The 26,013-nt window shown below is 37.8% G+C and overlaps 1 protein-coding gene across 3 annotated transcripts; it reads left to right on the top strand.

Moving 5' to 3' along the window:
- The first annotated feature begins 1,555 nt into the window (after positions 1 to 1,555).
- Positions 1,556 to 25,295, top strand: LOC145474914 (octopamine receptor beta-2R-like). Of its 3 annotated transcripts, none has more exons than XM_081455205.1 (2): positions 1,556 to 1,578; positions 21,865 to 25,295. In XM_081455205.1, exon 2 carries the CDS (start codon positions 22,173 to 22,175, stop codon positions 23,160 to 23,162), a length of 990 nt encoding a protein of 329 aa, XP_081311331.1. In that variant the 5' UTR covers positions 1,556 to 1,578; positions 21,865 to 22,172; the 3' UTR covers positions 23,163 to 25,295. The 3 variants fall into 3 exon arrangements, with proteins under 3 accessions (XP_081311331.1, XP_081311330.1, XP_081311328.1); XM_081455204.1 differs by lacking the exon at positions 1,556 to 1,578 and adding an exon at positions 4,354 to 5,471; XM_081455202.1 differs by lacking the exon at positions 1,556 to 1,578 and adding an exon at positions 13,642 to 17,105.
- Positions 25,296 to 26,013: the final 718 nt, after the last annotated feature.

Consider the following 26,013-nt stretch of genomic DNA (forward strand, 5'->3'; position numbering starts at 1 on the left):
ATACAAAACAACATAAAAATGATCGAGCATTGAACAAAGAAGAAGTTTCTAGATTTCAAAGGTTAGGCTTGCGTACTCTGTTAGATAGGGTAAAGCCAACGCATTTCACGCCACTAGAATTACAAAATACTCAAATAAAGAGCAACTGATTTGAAAAATATTCAAATATGCCTAAATACTGTGTAAAAAGTATATAGCGCTATTTTCAGTTTAATATTTGTGCATTTCTGGTAATTAAAACTTTTCCCAAGGCGATTTTACTTTCGAAGTATCATTTCATCTTCCCTCAAGGACAAATATCTAATTCTGTTGTTAAATTTAGATTCGCTTCGTCAGTGATTGGCCTCTACTGACTGCAAGTGAATTCTCGTTGTATTTGCGATTAAATCTCTTGCCGATAGGTCCAGAATGCCAAGCAACAAGAAAATATTAACAGTAAGAAAGACAGTTGAGTTGAGAGGGTGATAAAGGAAAGAAAGAAAAAGTAGGTATAGTGAATTTCTTAAGCTCACACAATATACATGAGATAATTTTAACATCTTTCGCCCGTTGTTTTCCGTTTTCCGGCGACGACTGTCTTCCCGATTTGTCGACGCCAATTTAGTTTAATTTCGCAATAAAATAATTGCACAAACTGCCAGGTGGTATTTCAAGGTATAAACTAGTCACATGTCTTGCCTGACGATCTGGTTTATTTCTAAGGCAGTGTCCACACTGCGCCGGAGAAATTTAAAAACGCAGCTTTATTTCTACGGTTAGGCTAACCATTCATGCTAATCCGTCACGAAAACGGAGCCGGAGGAATTTAAAAACTCTGGCTTTTCGTCTTCGCGTGGATGGAAAACATTTTGAAAACGGAGCTTTTCGAAAACGATGATTGACGATAATCATGTGATTTCTCTGACCGAGTTTTCCTCAAACACAAATCCAAAATGCCCAGTAATTGCCCTTTTTTTAAATTTCTCCAGACTCCGGCGTAGTGAGGACGGGAAACAGTTGTCGCCTTTTCAGAGTGAAACCTCCGTCTTCGAATTCTTCCGGCGCAGTACAAACCAAGCCAAGGTTAATGTATATCAGACTATTTTAATATGCAACTCCTACATTATGAAAGCAATTAGTGATCTGCTTGGCTTCCCTGGCAGTGGTTAAACTCCGTCAGCCAATGAATTCCCAGTTTGATGATTAAATTACATCAGCTAAATGTAAGACCAAACACGATACGAGAACATTTTTGACTGGTTTAACTTTAGACGTCAGGCGGAGATATTCGAAAGGGTAAGGGATTACTGGTCTTCTTTATATGTAATTCTCAAACGAATGATTTAAAAAATTCACTCTTCACTCTATTTAACGTTTATTCCATCAATTCAGCGAGTGAATTATATGCCAGAATCCGATAGGTCGCACCAAAATTAAGGTGCCTCCTGTTATTTCAAACTATAACTTTACCAGCGGCAAGAATTCTCCTGTCTCCCGAAGATCACCAACGTGGAGGAGTATTGTGCATTTCAGTGTCCTTGGTCTGCCTCGGTTATCTTCCCCTGGGTTTCCAAGTCTACGAAACTGCTGCTGAATAAGGTGGAAATGACTTTCTTGGCTTTGTTTATTTACAAAACACTTGTTAAACGCGAAACAATATTTTAAAGCTGAGGACTTTTTAATTTCTTTGAAGTGGTAGTAATATCATAGTGCTAGTGACCTACATGAACAAACAGACGCACAATTTAGTAGCAATTTTTTTCTGCAGCACATGTCCCTGAATGCCAGCCACGCTAAGAGAATTCAAACCACTGATCACTATCGTTTCTCAGTGTTAGACAACTGAATAGATTTAACATTACGGTGGACAAAAAACTTTTTCGTCTTCGTTTTGTTTTGTATTTTTAATTTTGGGAGGCGCGGTGGTCTTGGTCCCTGGCTGGGGACATTGTGTTGTGTACTTGGGCAAGACAATTTACTCTCACAGTGACTCTCTCTACCCAGGTATATAAATGGGAACCGGCGAACTTAATGCTGGGGGTAACCCTGCGATGGACTAGCATCCCATCCAGGGGGGAGTAGATATACTCCTAGTCGCTTCATGCTACGGAAACCGGGATAAGCTCAGGCCTGATTGGCCACTTGGCTCGTATACAGACTTTACCTACCTACCTACCTGTGTATTTTTAAGTCACTATTTACATAACATGCTTTTAAGGCGATGCTTCTAATCACCAGTCGGTCTTTCTGGCTAAGACTGCAGCAGAGACCACTAGAAATTTCTAGCGCTCGGTTTAGAAAAGTAAAAAGCCAGTCTTTACGTGAAAGTTTGATCTTATGATAGCCCTCCGTTTAGAAGAAATGATATTTCATTTTAGCCGCTTCTCATAATTTTTTACATTTTCGATCAGGTATGACGAACGAGTACTGCTCGAAAACTGTCGTTTCAAATCTCAAACACTAGGATTTCATCCTTAAAACTACGCATCAACAAAAGTAAACTTACTGCTCTAAGAAGGTTTTATTTGAAATGCCACTCAGACTTTGAAGGGGAGAGAAGGTTTGATCCACCTCCCTCCTCCCCTTGTGCACCCGAGGGCTAGTGCGTTCACATCAGCTTCTTTCTTTTGGAAAATGCACGGTGCCAGTCAGAACCAATTCTAAAGTCAAACAGATGTTTCAGGGCTAATTTATAATTCAGTGCTTATGTACTTCGTACCATTGTGCCATTCCTTTTATAAAAAATTGACTTCCCCTAGATAAATACATGTGAGTTAGAAGGTAGAAAGTTTATTCGAATTCAATAAGGAATATTGAGAATTTATACGAAACTGAACTGGCTCCGATGTGAGTAAATTTGCCATTATCGGGCGGTAAATTAGCGAAGAACATATATAAAGTAACCTATTCTTTTGGCACTTTTTTATCTATTTTATTCAAGGCGCTTACGCAGTTACTTATCTGGTGAATAAGTCCCTCATTTTAGCTGGTCAGCGATAGATTCATCAGTGTAAATATTCGAGAAATGTTTGCCTCCAATCTCATAAGGCGGCTGGTAACAGTTTCTAGCACTTTCCAGCTATTAAACTTCAAAGTTGGTAGATATAAAGACTGCCACTAATATTGACGCCACAATAATAGTATCAATCAATGCCTAACACAACGGAGTCGTTTTCATGATAAGTTACCATAGCAACAGTATAATCCATCAACATACTGATAACACTCTTAATGTTCGCTTAAAATGTTGTTCTATTTTAAAACTACTCAAAAACATGCACTGTAAACCTTTATTGTTATATTATCAAATTGTGATCAGCATGATAAGATAGCTGGCATGACAAAGTTTAAAAAGTTCTCTTTGGTACTTCAGAGCCCTCTTAACTCTTCAATAACTGAAATTTTTCAAAATTGGTTTTGTATTTTACGCTCATCATTATTTTATCAACAGAAAATGGGGGTCCGCCACTGAATTCGCTAATTTTAGTTTTTGTTGCCGCTTTTCAAACTACCTGATTTACTTTCTAATCTCGGTCTAGGTTATAGTAACGTGTAGTGTGTTCCAAAAGTTTTAAGTCAGAATGAAAGACAGAAAATACGCGATGTTTGACTAATTATGTAGATGGCTTTTCCTATATTTCAGTCGGATTGGCTCTGATGTTTTTGTTACTTAGCTGATGATAACCGTTTAAAGATTTATCACTGTCACATGTAATATTGACCAGAAGTACTTTGATTCACCAAGACACAGAAAACGACAAACAACGTGTTCTGTTTGCAGATGTCAAGAAGACAACCACGGCATTTTCAGAATACCCTCTTAAAATATTCCTGGTATACAGGGTACGTTGTATTTAAAGAATATCAATATCGTTAATAATCCTCTAAATTGCTTTTAGGTGTACACGTGTTTCGAGTAACGCAGAGTTATTTGTATAGATTATGAATATATAAAATAAGAAACATTGAATTAGTTTTGCAACCAAGATGCTTCATACATGTTTCTTATATTACGTTCATTTGTAGTTTTCCTCTGCATAAGATTTCTCAGATCTTACGTTGTATTATTTTTCTATGTTTGATTTGGGTAAACGAAGACCGGTAGACGTTGTTTTGATGCAGGCCGCTCAAAAATCACGACCGAAATTTTTCTTTTGTTTACCTACCTAGACACACATACATTAGATTCGGACCTTTGAAAGTTAATTCGCAAAAAGAAAAAAAAAACTTTTCAAAAACGGTTAGCATTTCGACAAGATCCAACGACTGATAACGTTAGCCATTTTTACACGATGATTTGTGTTTGACTGGCGTAGGCAAATGAATATCAGCTGCTTTTTTTTTGCACTTAGAGTAAATTTTTTTCGGAAAGAGAAGACATAGGAAGGGAGCACAAATATTGCCCTTCATAGAGATTGTTTTGAACGTGTATTTCAAATCCTCCAAAATTATTTTAATTAAATAAAACATTGTTAAATACGGCGCGTCTGAACTCAAAATATTCATTTGTTGTGGCTATTACCGGCGGTTTGGGGTAGTTAGTATGCTGTTCTGAAAGAAAAAACCCACGTTTTTTTGTGAGCTTATATAATGAAGGCAAACTCCATTAACAGATTTTAATCTTCGAGGTAAATAGAACAAAAAATAGTAGCGAGTTACTGCTATTTGCATTTTCAATTTGCATGAAATGCTATCATGGGTTCGAAGAGAAACGTAAACTGAAATCCTCACTGGTTAGACAACATGGTCGTTGTGTTTGGTGCCTTAGATGGTTCTAAACTGAAACGACACCTACAGATTACATCTTTATTCTGGGAATTATTCACTAGGGGTGGAATAAGTGAAAAAATGACATAGTCTATTACATTTTTAGTGTCACAAGAGACAGAATGGAATTCAAATATTAGTTTTACAATAAAAACATTTCCACCACTCCTAAACGAAAATGGACGCGAACTGTCGGAAACAAGACTGTGTAATTCACAATTAGTGCATTTCTTGTGGACGGATACGCTTCTGTGATGTCGTCCTTTTGAAAGGTTACTTGAAAAGGACAATGTAATTCAGGTCTTTTCTTAAAATAAGTAAACATTTTCAAACCTCCGTAAAAGAAAAAGACGCTTATTGTCGGAAGCAAGATCAGTTATTACATTTACTCTTTGATCAACGGATACCCCTCTATTGTTTATCCCCTGAAACCTGTCGTTCAAAAAGCAGTTATATTACAGGACTTTTCACTGTTTCCTTTAGTATCGTAAAGCCAACTCACTCCACGCATCGTTGGCATTAACAACCGCACCCTTTTGGTATTTTGGTTGAGTCTCTACATTAATTCGCCATCTCAGCTCGATTGTCCCAACACGCTCTTGTCAGAGACTGGTTGACATATGCATTGTGGCACCTTTCGTCACTGGAATTGACCACGTTTTATTGAGCTTTCTCCTCCAATGTTCCTCACCTGATTGCAGAAGCTGTTCAGCCACTGCCACGAGGTAAGCAAAACAAGGCCCCGCTGTTTTTGTTTGCGGGTATGGGCGATCTCACTCGATTTTTGTTGCTGTTAGGTTCTTGTTTAAGTTTCTTTCGGTTCCTCTCGCGGTGTAAGCCATGGTCGCCAGATTTCAAGTTCTCGCCAAGAGGTTTTTGATTCCCTTTGTGGCTTGGTATCTTCCTCTGTTTCTTTTCCCATATTTGTACACATTTTGCTCCACTTTTACTCCACTACCTTAGCTTTCGAATGATACTTGCCAGTGGGCGATTTCTGGTTGCCAGAATGTGCAGCTTCTTTTAAAGATATCTGTATGGGTGCGTCAATGTTGGTTCTTCGTATTTTCCTCAAATTTTCTTTTAGCCCCGTGGCGTTGATATCGTAGTAACATTAGAGTTATTTTCACTGACGTCACCCCCTTTCTTACCACTCCCAGAAACCTCCCCTCCCCTTCCCCCTCCCCCCTCCAAAAAAAAAAAGAAAGCCCCGGTCTGAATAGGGTAAGTACATAGCAACTTTGTAACCGAATCCAAGACAAATATTTCGTCAGTCTTTTTAACTTATTGTTTGGGTCTAAAGAGGAGACGAAAGAAGTACAGCATATTTTTACAAGCGCTACAAAACTCACTCGATGAGGCTTTAATCACCCTTACATTTCTTGCTCCCTCTATCGAGAAATGGCATCGCGGCAGCCTGACCGTAAAAATTCTGTTAGCTTGATAGCCAATCGACTAACATTTTTCTTATGACTTGATCGTGTTTCCCAGGTCATCATTTGCAATACCATCACGGTTTTTTCTTGTTTTTTTCACCAGTAAAATCCGAACTATTTCTTGGAAAGGGTCAAAATTCATTTGAGATCCAGCTTTCCTGTTCTCAACGCGAAAATCTGGAAGACGTGCGTTTCAGAATATATATTCCATTTTTCTCCGAGCATTTACTATGGTGATTAATGGGAGAATTACTAATATATCTGACATTTTCTTTGTTTGTATTGCTTCAATGCCCACCTTTGGGCTAGTAATACTATAGTTGTGGAGATAACGTTTTGATGGCCTCTGTTTAGAAAGAATTCAATAGGGTTTCCAACTAATGAATCGGCTGATCAGACAAAGCTATATATATGCAGCTCTGTGTATTTTGTTGTCTCAAACATCTTGATTGGATAATACGATTGTGCGAGCTAAAAATAACCTTATGTTGCTATTTGTCGAGTCGATTGTTTGAGTCAGGTGGCCATAATCATGTAAACAAACCGCAAATAATAGAACAGGATTGATAAGTTGCAGTAACCACTCGCTACCGTGCAGTATTCTGTCTTGCAACCTTCTCTTCTCTGCACTTATTAAGTTTTCGTTTCACCACGAATTACCATAAGTGGAGAATTTTTTTTTTTACATTTCTCATCAAACCAGTAAATTGAAATGTATCTTTTTGTCTTGTATGTATTTTCTTAGTTTACCGAATGGAGTAATGGGTAACGGGTAACGTACAGCGTGTGAAATTCCATGAACAGTCTTACCTTTAAATCTCACGAAACACTGATTTTATTTTTGGTAGTTAACGGGTTTTAGAATCAAAATGGGATATTAGAAACTTCTCGACTAGAGAGCGACCAAAGCGTTGAGGTAAAATGATTCTGAAAACCTGTTTGACGTGTTTTTTCTCACTGAGAAGCCGAGACAAACTTAATCAAATTTATATTCAAACGTCAGATAAGGCCAGATTATTACAATTTTAAAATTTTGGGAAGCCACTTGAAAATTTGTTATGAGGAAATTTGGCAAGAAAATGAATTAAGCACAAAAAAAAAGAAAAGAAAATCCATAGAAAGGGAACATTGAAGATTTTCTTCCGGGGATATTTTATCAAGAAACAGAAATATAACTTTAATCATACCTATGCCCTTCAGTTAAACATACATGGAAGAGTTAGTTGAGGATACTTTGCAAGGATCGTTCACAATCCAGCCTAAGTATTTCGTGATCCTTCGTTTAAGGGCGGCTGGAATGTCATCGATTAGCTTTAAGAAAATGAATTAGCTAAAGTTTTGCAATGGCGGGGGGGGAGGGGGGATTCTCAGCATGGGAGGACATCCTTGAAGGAATGAGAACTTTTCTTTGCATGCCAAATGACCAAAAATACTTATCGATAATTCTTACTTTTCTTCTGTTTGGGGTGACGAAATCTCGTTAAACGACATCTTGCATCTTGAAAAAAAAAAAAAGATTGCAAATTCACTTGAAAAGTAGAAGTTCAATGAGGAAATTTATTCATGGAAAATGCCAGAACAAATAATTTCTCAGCCTTTCCGGTATCATGGTGGGAAACTTAGAACAGTTTTTGGACATGAGCCCAATCCATTATTTTTAAAAGTGATTTGCTCCGAGGTTTGTCTGGCTCAATGGTTTGTTTGTAAAATATTGGGAGTAAAATGAGTTCCATACAAGAGGCCCATTTTCGTTAGCTTTAACGGCGCTTGTAGTCTATAGCAAAATTATTTCTACGAGTTTCCACCAAGGACAACGTTACCATGTTCTTCGCAAGTCTTCTCAGATAAAGAAAATATTTATTTTCACCACGTTGGAAACTTTGCTGCCGGTGCTAGAAGATTCGCTTTTGTTTTATATAGGTTTTTACTTACTAAGTAATTTCTAATTCTTTAAACAAGTTTCAGTGGAATTATTATTTCCACACGCAAAGAACTTTTACATATTAACTACAATGGGTAAATTACTTGAAGTTTAGGAGGTATGTAGTGTTTAGGCCAGTTTGGTGTGATTGAAGTGTATAGCACTTAAGTTCCATTGGTTCAAATAATTTTCAAGAAAAAAAACAGCTGGGTTATGGTTTCTGGTGGTCTTCAACAATGTGTGAGATGACTTAGTTTTTACTTGTTGTCTTACTGATTCTCAGTAATAGAAATTTGTCACGAAATTCGTTTTGCTTTGAATTGCGATGAAAGTACGCGTCTTTTTTCTTTGGATTGGATGTTTATGTCTCCCACTTAGTAGTTAGTCCGCCAATCACAGACATCATAGCGCCGGCAATTCTTTACTTGAACTGCAGGGTGATTTTTCCCTTCCACACCGTTCCCAGAACCCTCCCCTCACCCCGCCCCCTCCTCCTCCTCCTCAAAAAAAGCCCGGCCTGAATAGCGTAGGTACACAGTAACTTTGTAAGCAAGTCCAATTTTTGGTCAGTCTAGAGAGGAGAAGAAGGAAGTACAGCAAATTTTTACAAGCGCTACAAAACTCACTCGATGAGGCTTTAATCACTCTTACATTTCTTGCTCTCTCTATCGAGAGCTGAGATCGCGGCAGCCTGACCGTAAAAATACTGTTAGCTTGATAACCAATCGACGAACATCTTTCTTATGACTTGATCGTGTTTCCCAGGTCATCATTTTGCAATATCTTCTCGGTTTTTTTTTTTTTCACCTGTAAAACCCGAATTATTTCTTGGAAAGGGTGCAAAATTCATTTGAGGTCCAGCTTTCTCTTCTAAACGCGAAAATCTAAAATTGTAAAGCAAATGTTTAGCGATTTTTCTGTGTAAAGTATTCAGTATTTTTGTTCCATGTCTATAAAGATTACGATCAATGTAACACCCTGTTTGTACTTCATCAATTTATGCCAATCCATCAAATTATGTTATGGTTATTGTCTTAGCAGTGTGAAGCTGGAAGACGTGCGTTTCAGAATATATTTATTTTATTGTTCTCCGAGCACTTATTATGCACGGTGTTTTATGGCACAATTCCTAATATATCCGACATTTGTCTGTATTATTTCAATGCCTAAATGCCTAAATTGGTAGTAATACCATAGTTGTGGAGATAACGTTTTTGATGACCTCTGTTTAGAAAAAAAATTGAAATGGGGTTACCAACTAATAAATTGCCAATAAAGTTGACAGTTACTTGTGATACTATATCGTTCGTGGCTAGTCTCACGCAAGGACTCATCAGAGACCTTTCTGCTAGGCAAACACGTTGGACATGGCGCCCAAAATCCCGTATTCACAACTAATGAATTATCAGACAAATCTACACATATGCAGCTCTGTGTATTTTGTTGTCTCAAACATCTTGATTAAATAATACGATTGTGCGAGCTATAAACAACCTTATCTTGCTATTTGTCAAGTTGGTTGTTTGAGTCAGGTGGCCACAATCATGTCAACACACCGCAAACAATAGAACAGGATTAATAAGTTGCGGTAACTACTCGGTACCGTGCAGTATTCTGATGAAAATCCAGCAATCTGCTCTTCCCTGCACGATTCTGTTTTCATTTCAGGACAAATAACATACGTGGGGCAATTTTTTTTTTCTATTTCACATCAAACCAGTAAGTTGAAACGTATCTTTTTATCTTGTATGTATTTGCCTAGTTTACTTAATGGTGTAAGGGTGTTGTTTCAAACAGCTTGTGAAATTCTATGAGCAGTCGTAGCTTTAAATCGCAGGACACATTTCAGTTTTGGTTTGAGAATCAAAATGGGATATTTGAAACTTCCCGACTAGAGAACGACCAAAGCGTTGAGGCAAAATGATTCTGAAAGCGTGTTGGGACGTATGTTTTTTTCTCACAGAAGTCGACAACCTTAATCAAATTTATATTCAAACGTCAGGTAAGGCCAGGTTATTACAATTTTACAATTTTATAGTGAACTAAAAGTTGCTTGTGAGGAAATTTGACAAAAAAATGAATTACGAAAAAAAATAAATTATAGAAGCAAAGCGAACATCACATTTTTAAGATCTGTTTTCGAGGATATTTCATCAGGAACATAGATAGAAATACAAATTTAATCATACCTATGTCCTTCAATTAAACATACAGCGTTTGTTGATCATGGATCCATAATCCAAGAGAAGTATTCCGTGGTCAGCGGCTTAACGGGCAGCTGGACTGTCATTGATTAGCTTTAAGAAAATGAATTAGCTAACCTTTGCAAAGCTCAGCATGCAGGAAGGACATCCTTGAAGTATTGTGAACTTTTCTTATAAAAACTAAAACAGACCAATGATGCTTTACCGATAGCTCTAACTTTTTTCTTCTTTGGTGACGAAACTTCTTCAAACGACATCTCGAGAAGAAAAGAAAGGTTGCAAATTCACTTGGAAAGCAGAAGGTCAATGAAGAAATTTATTCATGTAAACAGTGCCAGAACAAATAACTTCTCAGGTTTTCCTGTATCATGGTGAGCAACTTAGAACATTTTTTAATGGACTTGTCTTTATCGTTGACTTTTGGCCTGCCAAACAAACGATCAGGCAAATATATTTTTGACTTTTTATCTACCGACTGGTAAAGAGCCTAACCCATTCTTTTTTAAAAAGTAAATTGTACTGAGTTTTGTCTTGCTCCATGATTCGTTTGTAAAATATTAGGAATGACTTGCTGTCTTAAGAAAAATAGAGCTCCCTACAAGATACCCATTTTCTTTAAGTAACTGACAGCCTTTGTCGTCTACACCAAAATTACTTGTACGAGTTTCCACCAAGGACTAACAACGTTACCAATAGAGAGAACTTGTTTTTAGATGTTTCACTTAGATAAAGGGAACATCGCGTTTCATTTATTTTTTTTGACCATGTTGGAAACTTTGCTGCCGGTTCTAAAAAATACGCATATGTTTTGTAAAACTGAGTTTTTACTTGATAAGTAATTTCTAATTCTTTAAACAAGGTTTAGTGGTATTATCATTTTTTTCCACATGTAAAGAATATTTTCGTGATAACTATACTGACGTAAACTGCTTGACGTCTGGGATGTATTTCATGATGTTTAGACGAAGTTTGTTGTGATTGAAGTAATTGAAGTGTATAGTGATGATTAGTTTCGCGCATTAAAATAATTTTCAAAATGAAAAGCAGACGGTTTATAGTTCAGGTGGTCTTCAACAATGTGTGACACGAATTGGTTTTTACTTGTTTTCTTATTAATTCTCAGTGATAGAAATTTGTCATGATATGTGTTTCGCTTGGTGCTGCGATGAAACTACGTTATATAGGCTGGTTGGTATTTTTGATCGGGTGATTTTCACTTTCTCTGTTTTCAAATTTTAGTCATTGCTAGTCCAAAATATCTTTTTGTCATTGTTAGTCCAAAATATCAAAATTATCTTTTTCGCCACAAAAAGTATAATCTCTGGAGGAGGGAGAATGTTACGTACTCGTTAGCTACTGTCTTCCAATTTCCAATTTCTTTATTAATCATAAAAATTACATTTTCCTCGATTGTGATTGGTTTAAAAAAATCCATTTTCCACTAATTCACTTGTCAAGTTGTTATCGGACATTTTGTTATTGGACAGTTTGTTATCGTACAGTTCAATAAGTCAATCACATTCAAAGTTGTAGTTTAAATCAACCAATCACATTCAAAGTTAAAGTTACGTGCGTGCGTGCGCTTTTGTGTTTTTAGCGCCTAATTGCCGGTAGGAGGCGCGGTGGCCTTAGAATGTTTACATCTCCTTTGTAGGTATTTTAATGCAAATTTTCCATTTCTTTCATAACTTTGCTGTTCTTCTTTTCTCGGAAATTAATTGATTAATTGATAATAAGACCTCGTGTCGGGCAATTCGGTCTGTAATCATAATCGTGATAAACAAATCGGACTCCCGCTGCGCGGTCGTCCGATTTTGTTATCACTCTTATGATAACAGACCGAATTGGACTCCACTCAGTCCTATCACCATTACATATACACAACCTTGTTTCCGAGTTTGGACGATTATCTCGATCTAAACAAACAAGATGATCATTGTCTCAATTACGACTTCTCTTAGTAAGTTGGCCTTTAGTAAAAGCGGGAAATTATAGCGGGAAATTATATTTTCAAACATAAATTCATGTTTTGCTGTCTCTTGTAAGCATAAGCTACTTTTCATTACATATAATAAGGGGTTCGTTTATGGCGCTATCTACCGATGTAATTAGATGTCGAAGTCGAAGGCTGAGAACATTTACCAAGACCTTGCTTATTCTGGGTATCATAAATAATCAAATTCAATAATAAGGTTATTATGCATGGAAGTAAGGAACTTAATTAGTCGAAACACCGAAAGGGGATTTCATTTGTTCCTGAAACCTTTGAGTTCCCAGTACTTTTTAATTTTCGATCAGTTTCGTCTTCAGACATTTTGAAATTCGTCCTGGGCTAATTCCGTGGATATTTTCATATTAGTTTTTCCGTGTCAACCTTGTCCACATGTTTCTGTGTTACCCTTGGTAGCTATGGGTAACCGCGCTGAACAGTGCCAGTGCGACTCGACGAATGGCAAAACCATCCAACAGCTCGTAGAATAGGGATCGAAACTTCAATGTGTAATATAGTTTTTTTGTTTCGTTAAGCGCCCACTTCGTACTAAACTCGAAAACTGCCTTAACTGCCTTTTGGACTTAAGCTCCGGCCAAACGGACCCCGCAAGTAGACGTAAGTTGAAAACGTGGGTCTACTTGAGACTCCGTTTGGCCAAGCCTTGCGTACACTTGCGTTGACTTGCGCTCACTTTGGTCGAGATCAAAAGCACGCAAGTCGACCAGGCAAGTCGACGTAAGTTTTATGTCGTTTGGCCACCCAATCCAAGTCAAGGCAAGTTGAGTGACGTCCATTAACCAATGAAATACAGGATATGTCTGCCTTGAGTTTTTTTTTTTCGTGTACTTGCGAGGAAACTTGCGAGTCTGTTTGGTCACCCAAAGCAAGTCCCTGTACAAGATCAACTTGCGGCTATTTGCGACCACTTGTGAGTCCGTTTGGTCAGGGCTTTAAAAAGCCGTAAATTTAACGCCAGATATTTCCAGATTCGTTTGTACAATATTGAGAAAGACTTGCTCTCTTAAGAATAATAGAGTTCCCTACAAGATACCCATTTTCTTTAAATAACTGACAGCCTTTGTCGTCTACACCAGAATTATTTGTACGAGTTTCCACCAAGGACTAACAACGTTACCAATAGAGAGAACTTGTTTTTAGATGTTTCACTTAGATAAAGGGAACATCGCGTTTCATTTATTTGTTTTTACCATGTTGGAAACTTTGTTGCCGGTTCAAAAAAATACGCATTTGTTTTGTAAAACTGAGTTTTTACTTGATAAGTAATTTCTAATTCTTTAAACAAGGTTTAATGGTATTATCATTTTTTTTCCACTCGTAAAGAACATTTTCGTGATAACTATACTGACGTAAACTGCTTGACGTTTGGGATGTATTTCATGATGTTTAGACGAAGTTTGTTGTGATTGAAGTAATTGAAGTGTATAGTGTTGATTAGTTCTGTGCATCAAAATAATTTTCAAAAAGAAAAGCAGATAGTTTATAGTTCAGGTGGTCTTCAACATTGTGTGAAAAGGATTGGTTTTTACTTGTTTTCTTATTAATTCTCAGTGATAGAAATTTTCGCTTGGTGCTGCGACGAAACTACGTTGTAAAGGCTGATTGATGATTTTGATTCCCTTTGATTGAGTGATTTCCCCTTTTTCTGTTTTCAAATTTTAGCCATTGCTAGTCCAAAATTATCTTTTTCGGCACAAAAAATATAATCTGTGGAGCTGGGAGAGTGTTACGTACTCGGCAGCTACTGTCTTCCAGTTGCTATTTTCTTTATATATATACACATCCTTGTTTCCGTGTTTCAGTTGGAAGCCGGATTATCTCGATATAAACAAACAAGATAATCATTGTCTCAATTACGACTTCTCTTAGGAAGTTAGCGTTTAGTAAAAGCTTAACGCGGAATTTATGTTTTCAAACTTAAATTCACGATTTTAAGATATGTTTTGCCGTCTGTTGTAAGCGCTAAGCTACTTCTCATTTCATATGTTAAGTGGTTCTAGGGGGTTCGTTTATGGCGCTATCCTGTACCGCTGTAATTACCATTTCTTTGATGACTTCGGCGTTTCTTAGCTGGAAGATGAAAGACAAACACAAGAGAGTAACGAGAGACTAGACAAAAGCTTTTAGCACCTCTTAACGGTTTTTTGTGAATTTTGTTCTAATTTTCAATCATTTGCAAGAGAGCATAAATTGATAGATATGCTCGTCTGACCAATATTCTGCTGTTTTGGTTTTCCTTTGTTGGCCAGTGATCATCGTTTACTTGCGGGAAAGAAACTTGAAGACAGGATCATCAGGAACCTCAAAGAAACTCAGTTTAAGGTAAATCCCCAGCATCCAAAAAGAGGTTTGACGATCAATGCAAATGACTGAAATGAATTCTGTTTGAAACGACTGCTTCCTTGCGCTAACTACCAGGGCAACTTTCTACGGATGTGCCGTTCTGTTTGGGCCGCAGATAATTCACTATTATTGCATGAGCGTTTTAGTGATATTCGGAATTATCAAGGGTGAGGTAAACGGTTATCAAAGTCAAAGCTGAAGGCTGATAACATTTACTGAGACCTTGTTTATTCTGGGTATCACAAATAATCAAATTCAATAATAAGGTTATTATGCATGGAAGTAAGGAACTTAATTAGTCGAAACACCGAAAGGGGATTTCATTTGTTCTTGAAATCTTTGTGTTTCCATCACGTCTTTAATTTTCGATCTTTTTCGTCTTCAGCATTTTGAAATTCGTCCTGGGCTAATTCCGTGGATATTTCGTATTAATTTTTCCGTGTCAGCCTTGTCCACATGTTTCTGTGTTACGCTTGGTAGCTATAGGTAACCGCGCTGAACAGTGCCAGTGCGACTCGACGAATGGCAAAACCATCCAACAGCTCGTAGAATAGGGATCGAAACTTCAATGTGTAATATAGTTTTTTTGTTTTGTTAAGCGCCCACTTCGTACTAAACTCGAAAACTGCCTTAACTACCTTTTGGACTTAAGCCCCGGCCAAACGGACGTAAGCTGAAAACATGGGTCTACTTGAGACTCCGTTTGGCAAGCCTTGCGTGTACTTGTATTGACTTGTGCTCACATTGGTCGAGATCAAATGCACGCAAGTCGACCAGGCAAGTCGACGTAAGTTTTATGTCGTTTGGCCACCCAATCCAAGTCAAGGCAAGTTGAGTGACGTCCATTAACCAATGAAATACAGGATATGTCTGCCTTGAGTTTTTTTTTTTCGTGTACTTGCGAGGAAACTTGCGAGTCTGTTTGGTCACCCAAAGCAAGTCTCCGCACAAGATCAACTTGCGGCTATTTGCGACCACTTGTGAGTTCGTTTGGTCAGGGCTTTAAAAAGTCGTAAATTTAGCACCAAAGATTTCGTCATCGTTATTTTCTGTTACCACCGAAAGGATAACTGACAGAGCCTCCATTTCATGCGCTGTGACTGTGAGCGAAAAGGTTCCGGTAATTACAAGACAAGAAGGTATTGAAATTACCAGCCACCTTAATAAACCTTATTGACCTTACTCGTAGATATTTACTCGTAGTATTTATCCGAGACCAGACAAAATTCACGTGTTACATATAATTTTAGCTTCTTTTGGCAATAGGTTTTCATAAATTTACGAATCTCTTATGTCTTTTTTTTAAAAATTGCTATTCACGCATCACACGGTAAGTTTTGTCCTAACCCAGCCTGTCATGTATAAGCCCCTTGCCACCCTCAGAAAACAGTCAGGTTCCTTGCAAATGCGCGTGATCTTCTGAAGAAAGGGCTGGAGGGGGTGTCACAATGGAGAGTGGACCTGGGAACCTTCTTAAAGTGAATGTCATTGGGCAAGGATTTGACTTGAAAAGCTCTATGTATATATTTGTCTGAAAATAAGGCAGTACAACTTATCGATTTCTACTTTATTTGATAGTTTTGAGCTGCTGCGGTTATTTTCCCGAATATCTTATCTTATTCAAAACAAAGTTTTGTGGGAATCTTTAGCAACTTTTTTCCTTACTGTTTCTGGTATACCTATCTTTACTTTAAAGGATGTGATCGCACGTTAACACTTCTAAGAAGCAATAACAATTTGCGTGCATCTTATTACACAAAAGCAATGGTCGAAGTAATCTTTCACGAAGGCATGTTTTATTTACGATCACGTCGTAAACTCGGTTTGTTTGAGTGGTGTTCTTTGTAAGAATAATAGCAAGTCACTTTAAAGTTATCGCATAATTTGAAGTCTTCTAGCTGCATGCTTTTTTGTCAAGAACCCCGAACATTTAACGTGTTCGCAAGCCTAGCGCGCGTAAAGCACAAATCGATCGGGTGCTCCGGCGATGTAAATTCCCATCTGCGCCACACTTCCGATCTAGAAGAGAGAAATAATAACAAAAATAGCTTTCATTTGTACAATTGTGAAATGCTCGAGTGATCAGCAAAAGAAGAATAGATGTAATTTCTTAACACCTCAAAAGCCCTGACGCCATCTGCCAAAACACCATGGTTTGTTTTCTCTTGGGGGCCCGGCGCAGAATGAAATTGCCAATATGTTAATAAATGATAATCAATAGGTGGTCATTGTTGTTGTTATCCAACCAGGACGCTAGCTTAGCAAGGCGAGAATTGCCATCCCCAACAACCACATGTTTATTAACGTCTGGCTGGGAAAGCAGAGATATTAACCATTCTCTTGCCGTCGAAAAGCTCAACGTAGCGAAGTAAATTTGCACGCGATTGAAAACTCAATGATACACGCCTAAAAATTTACAGGGAGATAGCAGAGCCAGATTTGACAAGGTACAACACATTTTTTTTTTTTAGATTGAGCATGGCTTGTGTCATAACACTACTCTGTAATATTACTTGAACGTAAATTGTTCGATAGACAGCCTGTTAATGTTTGTCTGTTCGAAGATGAAATCTTCTATTGATCAGGGGAAGCTTCGCCTTTAAAACATGACAAGGTATCTTTCAAAATTTATCTTTTGGCTGTTGGGATGCGGAAATAATGTTGCCCTTTATACCGTTAGGAGAATATAACTCCGCAAGATCCCAATGCTAGGGTTTGTTTACAATCATTGCCTGGTCAAGTACGATATTAGACTAATAGTACTTCATAGTTGCAATAACATAGTTTATTTATTTTCCAATTTGTGGTTTAATAACACAATTTAAGTACAAAAAAGTTGGATCTTTTTGCATTTCATAAAGGTTGTCACTTACTCCAACCGTAGATCGTCGAAGAGTATTGTTTTTCCATTTCAACACAGAAGCCTCACTGGCTTTAATTTAATTTTTCGGCCAGGATTTACAGCGAAAAACCTCTCTTGTCCCTTATTTCGTTTTCTTTCGATTAATCTTATTTCTGTCTTTACTCAGTTCAGAGGAAATCGGGTCGATGTTGTATTTTTTCTGTGCGTGAGGTATCGGGTTTTTGAGCGCGTTCCAAGAATTCATAGGAAAAAACTGATGAAACCTTTTTAATGGAGATTCTTATGATGAATGCCAGAATCAACATTACAACCATTTCCACCTCTTTAAAAGATGAGTGCGATGTAGACGTAATGGGCTTTTTTTTTTTCATTCACAGTTTTTGAATACAAACTCAATTAGCGCATTTCTGAGTCATCCGTGATGTCTAAGTTCATTTGGCAACAAACTGTATCAACAATGTCTATGGAATCGCTTGCCCGATCATAGATCCTTGCAAGAGGCTGCAAATTGCTTAGTAGGGCAAACGTGTTTATCAGGCTTTTGCCATTTTATGCACAGGGAAAAATGATCTTAGCAAACAGTAAATAATCCAATCATTTTTTTTTTTTTTGCGTGACTGAGGTGATAAGTCTTACTGCCGCGCAAAAAAAGGTCGTCGGGCGCCGATGATGGGAACAAGAACTAGCTCGTTAACTTTGGGTAAAGGTGCTATAAAAAAAAGAGCTCTGTTTGGTTTGCTCTCCTTTGTTGCACATCCGCAAGGCACCCACGCATCCTTGAATTATTGTTGATTTTGGTTTTTGGCTTCTTGTCTAGGAGCAGAATATTAATCCGCGTGCAAATAATAGTGCACGAACACTTTTCTATGATGGTCTCTTACAAACTTAACGTCGTGTTTTGAATACTATTAATCAACTTTTATATTCCTTTTTTTTACGATTATTTACCAGTTGTGTCAAGTTGGAAGATGAAAACAATTTCTTGGGTTAATGCGATTTTTTTCAGTTAAACGTACAGACTATTTACTATGATTGCATTGTAGCCTGCGAACAGGCTCCCGGTGAGTCCCCGCCCCGATCGCTTTGCTCTCATAATTCTTCTGTTTCGCGCTAGCCGAAATTTTTTTCCGTCCTCGCCGGGAGCCTGTTCGCAGGCTAATTGCATTGTCGCGTTTAAAGTATATACAGTACTCGTCATGTCGACAGAACATGATTTAACATGTGCCCTTGACGTTTATTCCGACAGCCTGCTTAATATATACGGACACCCGGATAATAATCAGGTTCCACCGACACCGCTGCTTAGCTAAGGCATTATGTAACACTCGTTATGGTATACAGACCACGTAATAAACATTGCTTGATCTGTTTCCGTAGAGCTGCCGTTTTCATTAACAATGCAAAACAAAAACAATTTGCTTTTCAGTTGACCTAAGTTATTTTTCTTTCTTGCACTGTCAATCGTTCTCGAGTCACGTTGTGCTCCATATCAAGAATATATCATTTGATATCTTTCGGAGAAATTACTTTTGGTGCGGTTAATTTAATTATCTTTGTCCGTAAAGTCGACATTCCCAGGAATAAGCATGTGCTAGTCCGATTGTTAAATTTTCTTTGCAATATTTGTTGCTACGAATGCTTTACAACACTGCTTGGCCAGTTTCATTTAGAAGCTGGATCCTGCAACCATTAAGTTGTGCTCCATGATCTGTGTGTTTGTCTTTACTTATCACAGATGTTTGTATTTATCGGTAAAAAAGTGCCGCATTTTTGACGTTGATCCGGGGGGGGGGGGTACTTCGGGAATTTCTGGGTGGGGATGTGCCGCTGGGACCCTGGAACCCTTAGCCTACACCAGAGCTAGTTCAGCTGAATTTTGCTAACCTATACTAGAGTAAACTCCCCAAATCCCCCATCTATCGACACTGTTGAGGCTGATTTGCGTAAATTTAAACTTGACGATTTGATTTTTTTACATTTTTGGGTGGTAATTCCCGGTTTCCTTACTCAAGATAAAATTTTCAATCTAGCAGTCAGTTTTGTGAAAAATGATATTCTATTCTAGACCGCTCTGATTTATATACCCTATCCTAGAGTAAACTGCTTGAAAACCATACCGTTCACAGCGGCACATACCCATATAGCCCATATATGGCAGTGCCCCCCAGGGCGTTGATCGAGGTTTTGGGAATGATGCTTCGTATTGTTTTGTGTGTTCATCTGGTTAGCGACATGGCATTGTTTTGAAAGTTGATTGGCAGTCTTGGAAAATCCCACTCTACCAGGACTTTCTTTGTTGGTTTTCGGGTTAACGGGCGTCAACGGGAAACAGGCACCTACCGAACCCTAAGTCAACGCTAGGGTAAGACACATTTAGATTTTCAGGCGCGGTTCTTTTTAATGATTTACCCACATTAGTAAAAGAGGCCACGTCACTTTCCATTTTCAAGAACTGTCTCAGTTTTCATTTTAGCCATTAGTTTTCTACCAATATAATACTTAGATATACTTTGATTGTTCTCTTTTATTGTATTGATCTAGAAAAATGTACTTCATAGATGTGTAATTTCCTTTTTATTCGATTTTTAAAGTCCTTATATACATATCTTTGCGGTAATTTTTAAATTCTGAATTTTTTATCATGTAGTCTTAATTTTACGCAGGGCCCCTTTTGATACCAGCCTATGGTTGATAGGCCTACCCTGCCTAAATGAAGATAAATTGACTTGACTTGACTAGAACTGGCACTCCCTCTTCTTCCATCCGCGCTTTGCCTCTCCCCCCTTCCCCCGTTTAACGCTAGTTTTCGGGTGATGACTTCTGAGTTCTGAGTGTACGACTCTTTTCAAAAGTTGCCCATCACCACTCTTACTTTGTTAATTCCCAGTAGAAGTAGAAAACTACCTTAAGACAATTTTGATCTCTGAAAAACTTCTTGTCGACAAATATTTAAATTTTCACAATAGAGCTATTCACGGCTTTGGAAGCCAGATTTGAGGGATATGTTGTTGTGTCAAAGAGTGTCCTGTCGCGCTATTTTCCCTACAATGGAAAGTAATATTTTTCGTGAACATGGATGCGTTATCACTCAAATATTGGTTAATCAATCCTTTATTTAGCCTCTTAATGTTGCTATTCATTAATTGCTCAGAAAATAATTTGCCATCGGATTTCCATACAATTACTGTAATTTCTGACGGTCTTTGACGCGTATTACGTACCCGTCAAGATGGCTTCCAAATGACAAGCATTGTTTTTAAACAGTAAGACGTATAACGTTTAGTAACAGGAACAGCTTGACTTCCTTCGTAGTATAATCCGTTGTTTAGAATCTGTTGGTTACACTTCTAAAAAAGGAGTTGCTTTTGCCGCTCACAAACTGCAAGGGATCGTTAGATTCCTTTACTGATTTAACAGCATCTCACATGTAGTACGTTTATTGTTTGTGTTAAACTCTAAAATTAATTTCAGTACATGTTGGAAAAATTACAATGTATTTAACATGTAATAAGACTACCAACTTTTTCATTCACGTTTTCTATCACATAAATTCCAGTTGGTTCTCTAACTTGTATTATTCATTTGCTTTCCCGCGGTCCAGGATTGGTCAAATCAGTGTCTCTCTAAATATATTACTTTTTTAGCACCTATATTTACCCCGAATTAAATAGGATTATTCTAAGACTGATTGAAATATGTTTTTTTAATTCTAAAGATTTAATGTGGCTTACATTCTTAATAATTATCGTCGCACTGTTTTTAATTAAAGCCAGTGCTGAGAGAAAGGGATTTATTCAAAGAACGCAGGAAATTAAAGAAAGCGGCAGACCATGTGATTATACAAAATTATTTACAAATGGAATTAAAACCATTTTTCACATAAAAGTAAATAACCAGGTCGCTGCTTCTGTTTTCGTAAATTCGTCAATTTGAGTTAACCTTGAAACGTTATAATTCATTTCTTTTAAATTAAAGTTTAGTTATAGCTTTAAATCATAATTTTCAATTTCAATCTAATTTTCAAACGTTTTGAAGAAAATACAGCTGCCTGCCAGACTCAAATTATTTAATTTCTTCTTATGTTTTCATAACAAGTAATAACTTTTCCCCATTGCCATATTCTATGATATATAGATTTACTTTAAGACTTCAAAATAGCAAAAAGATTTAGTTCCGATCGATGAAAGGCAAATGATCCGATTTGGTTCTACTTAAGATAAATTTTAATGGCAGTACGGTGTTCGTCATTTTAAAAGCCGGTAAATTTGGAATTAAGCCTTTAATCTCTTTGCACTTGAATTTTAAATAGCAACTAAAATGCACTGTTATTTACTTCCTTCCAGTCTTTGTATCTGAACTACTGAAGGGAAGTATGAAGCAACACGAATAACAGCGGCTAGACTCACTACAAAGGTGCAGTGGCGCGTTAATCAGAATTATCATTTTCAAGAAAGAAAACAAAAAAAGAAATAATTTTCCTCGGAAAGTTTGAGTTGGCAACAAGAGGACAAGAAGATCGTTATTTTACGATAACTTCATCAAAAGGCACTGTTTGTATTGGAGATAGTCTACCGAGGCAGAGACATCTGGGCAAACGCTTTTACGTCCAAGAAATCTTAAGTAAACTGATCTGTGTGAACAAGACATCACTATGAGCAGCAACTCAAGCACGGAGTCACCAGAAAAATACGACGAAATTCATATTGCCCTCTCGTGCACTTTTGTCGTGTTAATAATTCTACTGGCCATCTTTGGCAACGTGTTCGTTATACAAGCATTCAAACGGTTCCGTCGACTCCGCCATGTCACCAACTACTTCGTCGTGTCATTAGCTGTCACGGACATTTTGGTGGCGTTGATCTCCATGCCGGTGTGGGTCGCTCACATAATATCTGGCCCAGCACTATTCCTGAACAAACCTTTACTGCAACAATTATGGACAGTGACCGATATCATGGTGAGTGTCGCATCTATCTGGCATTTAACATTTGTGAGCATCGACCGTCATCTGTGCATCACAGGACCTCTACTTTACCACTCACGGATGACCAGCAAAAGAGGCATTATCATACTCGTCACCATATGGTGTTACTCCATTGTGGTTGCTTCTCTGGCGCCCACTTTCTGGAACAGTGACTTGTACACGTTGGTGATAGTTGTGCTTAATTATGCAGTTCCTGTTATAATTATCCTCTTTGCATACGTGAACATATTTAGAGCTGCACGACACCAAGCAAAGCAGATCGACATGACCATTAATGGAAAATCCAGACGGTTTTCCCTTAGCGCCGAGTTAAAGGCAGCAAAAACGCTGGGCGTGGTGATTGGAGCTTTCATCGTGTGTTGGTCTCCTTTCTTCGCACTTAACTTAAATTATTACATCTGCCGGTGTCCACCTCCACCTCTTATTGTGTCTGTCGCCAAGTGGATGCATTACGGGAATTCCATGCTCAATCCACTCATTTACGGGCTTATGAACAAAGACTTCAGGTACGCTTTTAAGAAGCTGTTCACGGGTTACTTATCTTTTCAGAAGAGCAAGAAGCTGAGCGGTCGTTCTGCGACAACCAATGCAAGTAGCGGCGAAAGCAAAGACGAAGAGTATGCACACATGGAAAAAAATGATTGTACTAATCTCTAGCTGAGAACGCAGTTCTTGCTGCCTAGTCAAGGCATGCTAGATGAATCCTAGAGCGCAACCCAAGATGCCTCAATCCATCAAGGAAAACCAGATGCAAAACATCTCAAACGATTTACAATTGACAAACACTTTTTCATGTTGAATCATACATTTTCCTTTCCAGTAGATTAGACTAACCTGGTAGAGGAGGTTTCTGATATGTTGTTAAACGTCCAGAGCCTGGTTTCTCGAAAACCGGTTAACCCTAACCCAGGATTAAAATTTAACCGAATTATTGCCTTTTTTTGTGTAAAAATGTTTTTCACTGCTTATGTTTTGCGTAGTTTGCATTGAGATTATTCAAATTCAATTAAACTGAAGGACAAGCAATGTAAGCAGAAAGCCTCACCGAAAAGTTACAAAACTTGGAGCAAAATTCTCGCTAATCCTGGGATAGCTAAATCGGGCTTTGAACAACCCGGCCCAGAAGCCCGTTTCTCGAAAGCCCAGGAATCTTTTCGGGCCAGCAAAACCATTTTTAGTTAATCTGTATCTAAAAACAGAGAGGTTTATACGCCTGAAACTTCTTGTAAGAAGGGAGCCGCTGTTTGTATTTAGTGTATGTGAATAAAACAGCTCTGTAATCATAAGGTTTGAGATTTTGCTATGGCTTTTCGGGTGCGAAAACGTTTCAGGACCTTTGAGAAACGGGTCCCTGAACATTTATCATGAACAGATTAAAAACATACGAGTAAATGGAAATGGAAAACTGTTCCCATAGGAAACTAAAGAAAAACTTGTCCAGTTGGCTTGCCGGTGTTTCTCGATCCGGAGTCGAGCGCACTAACCATGAGGCTACCACGCCTCCCTCCCTAGCCTCTTCTTGGTTAGAGATTTCTGAAATAATTGCAGGTTTCTTGATAAAGTTGTTATATATGGATGCCTATGGCTTGCTCTTTAAAGACAAAAACAGACTCGCGAAGTAAGGTGCGGTAAAAATTAATGTAGTATCAGATATAAAGGAAAATTTTATATAGTTGAGTAAAAGCTTCTTTACAAGGTGTGTTCAAGATCCTTCATTCTTATTTCATTAATTAGTTAAATTCCAGTTCACGATTACACTTTTGTTTGATCACTGTTCTTTCGGATCACCACATCATGACACCTGTAATATAGTCATCAAAACAGAAGCGTTTTGCTTGTAAGGGACCAATCGTTATTTACTGACCGACGTAGGGGATATTGGAGATATTGAGTCAAGGGGGGATGGAATTATTATTAGATTCATCCGAAGACTCGTGAATGCCCATAACAACTTTTCAAATTATATTATGAAACTTAGAGAGGAAGCCACATCGCATCACATGCCGGCCCTCTATTCTGGTCGAATTGGAATTTGGAGATGTTGGTTTTTGTGGAGGGAGGAAAACTAAAGAACCCGGAGAAAAACCCTCGAAGCAAGGAGAGAACCAACAAAAAACTAAGCCCACTTATGGCACCGGACCAGAATCGAACCCAGGCCACATTGGTGGGAGGCGATCGGTCTCAACACTGCGCCATCCCTGCACTTTTTTTTTTGTGCTTGACATTTGCTTTTAAACCGTTTTAAGCGCATAACGGGCCAGTTCAGAAGACTCAAACATTTGCCCCTCTCAAGGTAGTCTGCGCAGGGTTCCGAGCATTTAGGAGGTTCAGGCTTTCGCCAGATCTTGTTTTTCTTCACCGTTTGACTCAGGTGCAAGCATTGCGCAAAATACAGCATTTGAGGAGTGAGAAGCCAAACAATTTCCTATCAAATTTAAAACCCGAAATATTTTAACTATACTTCCAAAAGCCCGATTAACTGATTAAATTTGGAGGCTGTCTTCAGTTTTGCGAACATTTCAATTTTTCCACGGACCTAAATGCGAAACATCTAAACAAGTTACAGTCGGGCAGTATTTGAAATGTTAAACATCAAACCTTGGGTAGGGCGGTTTTTTGTGGTCAGTTCATTTCTAGTGATGCGCTGAAGGTGACAGATTCAACCTCGATGATTCCTGGATTCCTGGACATGAATAGCAATAAAAATAGAAAATTTTTATTTACCCTCTGCGCAAGGCGTCACTTTTTAACCACGAGTATCTTGTGGGTGATTTTAAAATTTGCTTGATGTTTAAAGTAAATCTATTTTCAGTCGTTCGCACTTTAAGAGTGTTAAATAACGCTTGCGCAAAATTGTAATCGATTCACTTCAAGGTTGCTGATGATCAGAAATTGGTATAAAATACTTTACGTCACTCGTGAAGGATACGCAAAGACGAAGCAAACGAAGAAGATTCTTGATTTTTCTCATGTGTTATTGGGCTATCGAAGGATTTATAAAAAAACGCTAAACACGTCAACACGTGTGAGAAGAGTAATAAATAATTTTTCTATTTATTCAGAGTGACAAAATCAACATCAGAGTCAGAAATACAAATACTGAAATTTGCATAGTTCATTTAAAGTTGATATACATTACCCAAGTAAAGAATAATGCTGAAGCTTGAAATAAAAATAGACGAAGTTAAACAAGTTAATTTTTCTTTAAAGAAGTCTACTTGATCAGATAGCTGCATCACATATTCTGTATACTCGATTTCATCCGCCCAGCTCCCAAACCTGATATAATGAATTGAACGTTTCTATTTCGAAATTTAAGCATTGTCTTTATTTGCTTTTTGCCTATCGATTAAATATTGTGATATGAAACGTTTCAAGCAGTGTGCAAAAACATCTGTACGTCTTATATTTCGAAATTTGCGAGAAAAAATATTCATTACGAGCGGTCTATTTTGGTAAGTACTGTCAATCAATCTGAGACTTCATTTTCAATGTAAGATTAAAATTC

Source organism: Orbicella franksi, chromosome 2, assembly GCF_964199315.1.
Source record: "Orbicella franksi chromosome 2, jaOrbFran1.1, whole genome shotgun sequence".
Taxonomy (NCBI): domain Eukaryota; kingdom Metazoa; phylum Cnidaria; class Anthozoa; order Scleractinia; family Merulinidae; genus Orbicella; species Orbicella franksi.

What these genes read in the sequence shown, in the direction of transcription:
- LOC145474914 (XM_081455205.1), top strand. Translation starts at nt 22,173, where the DNA reads ATGAGCAGCAACTCAAGCACGGAGTCACCAGAAAAATACGACGAAATT.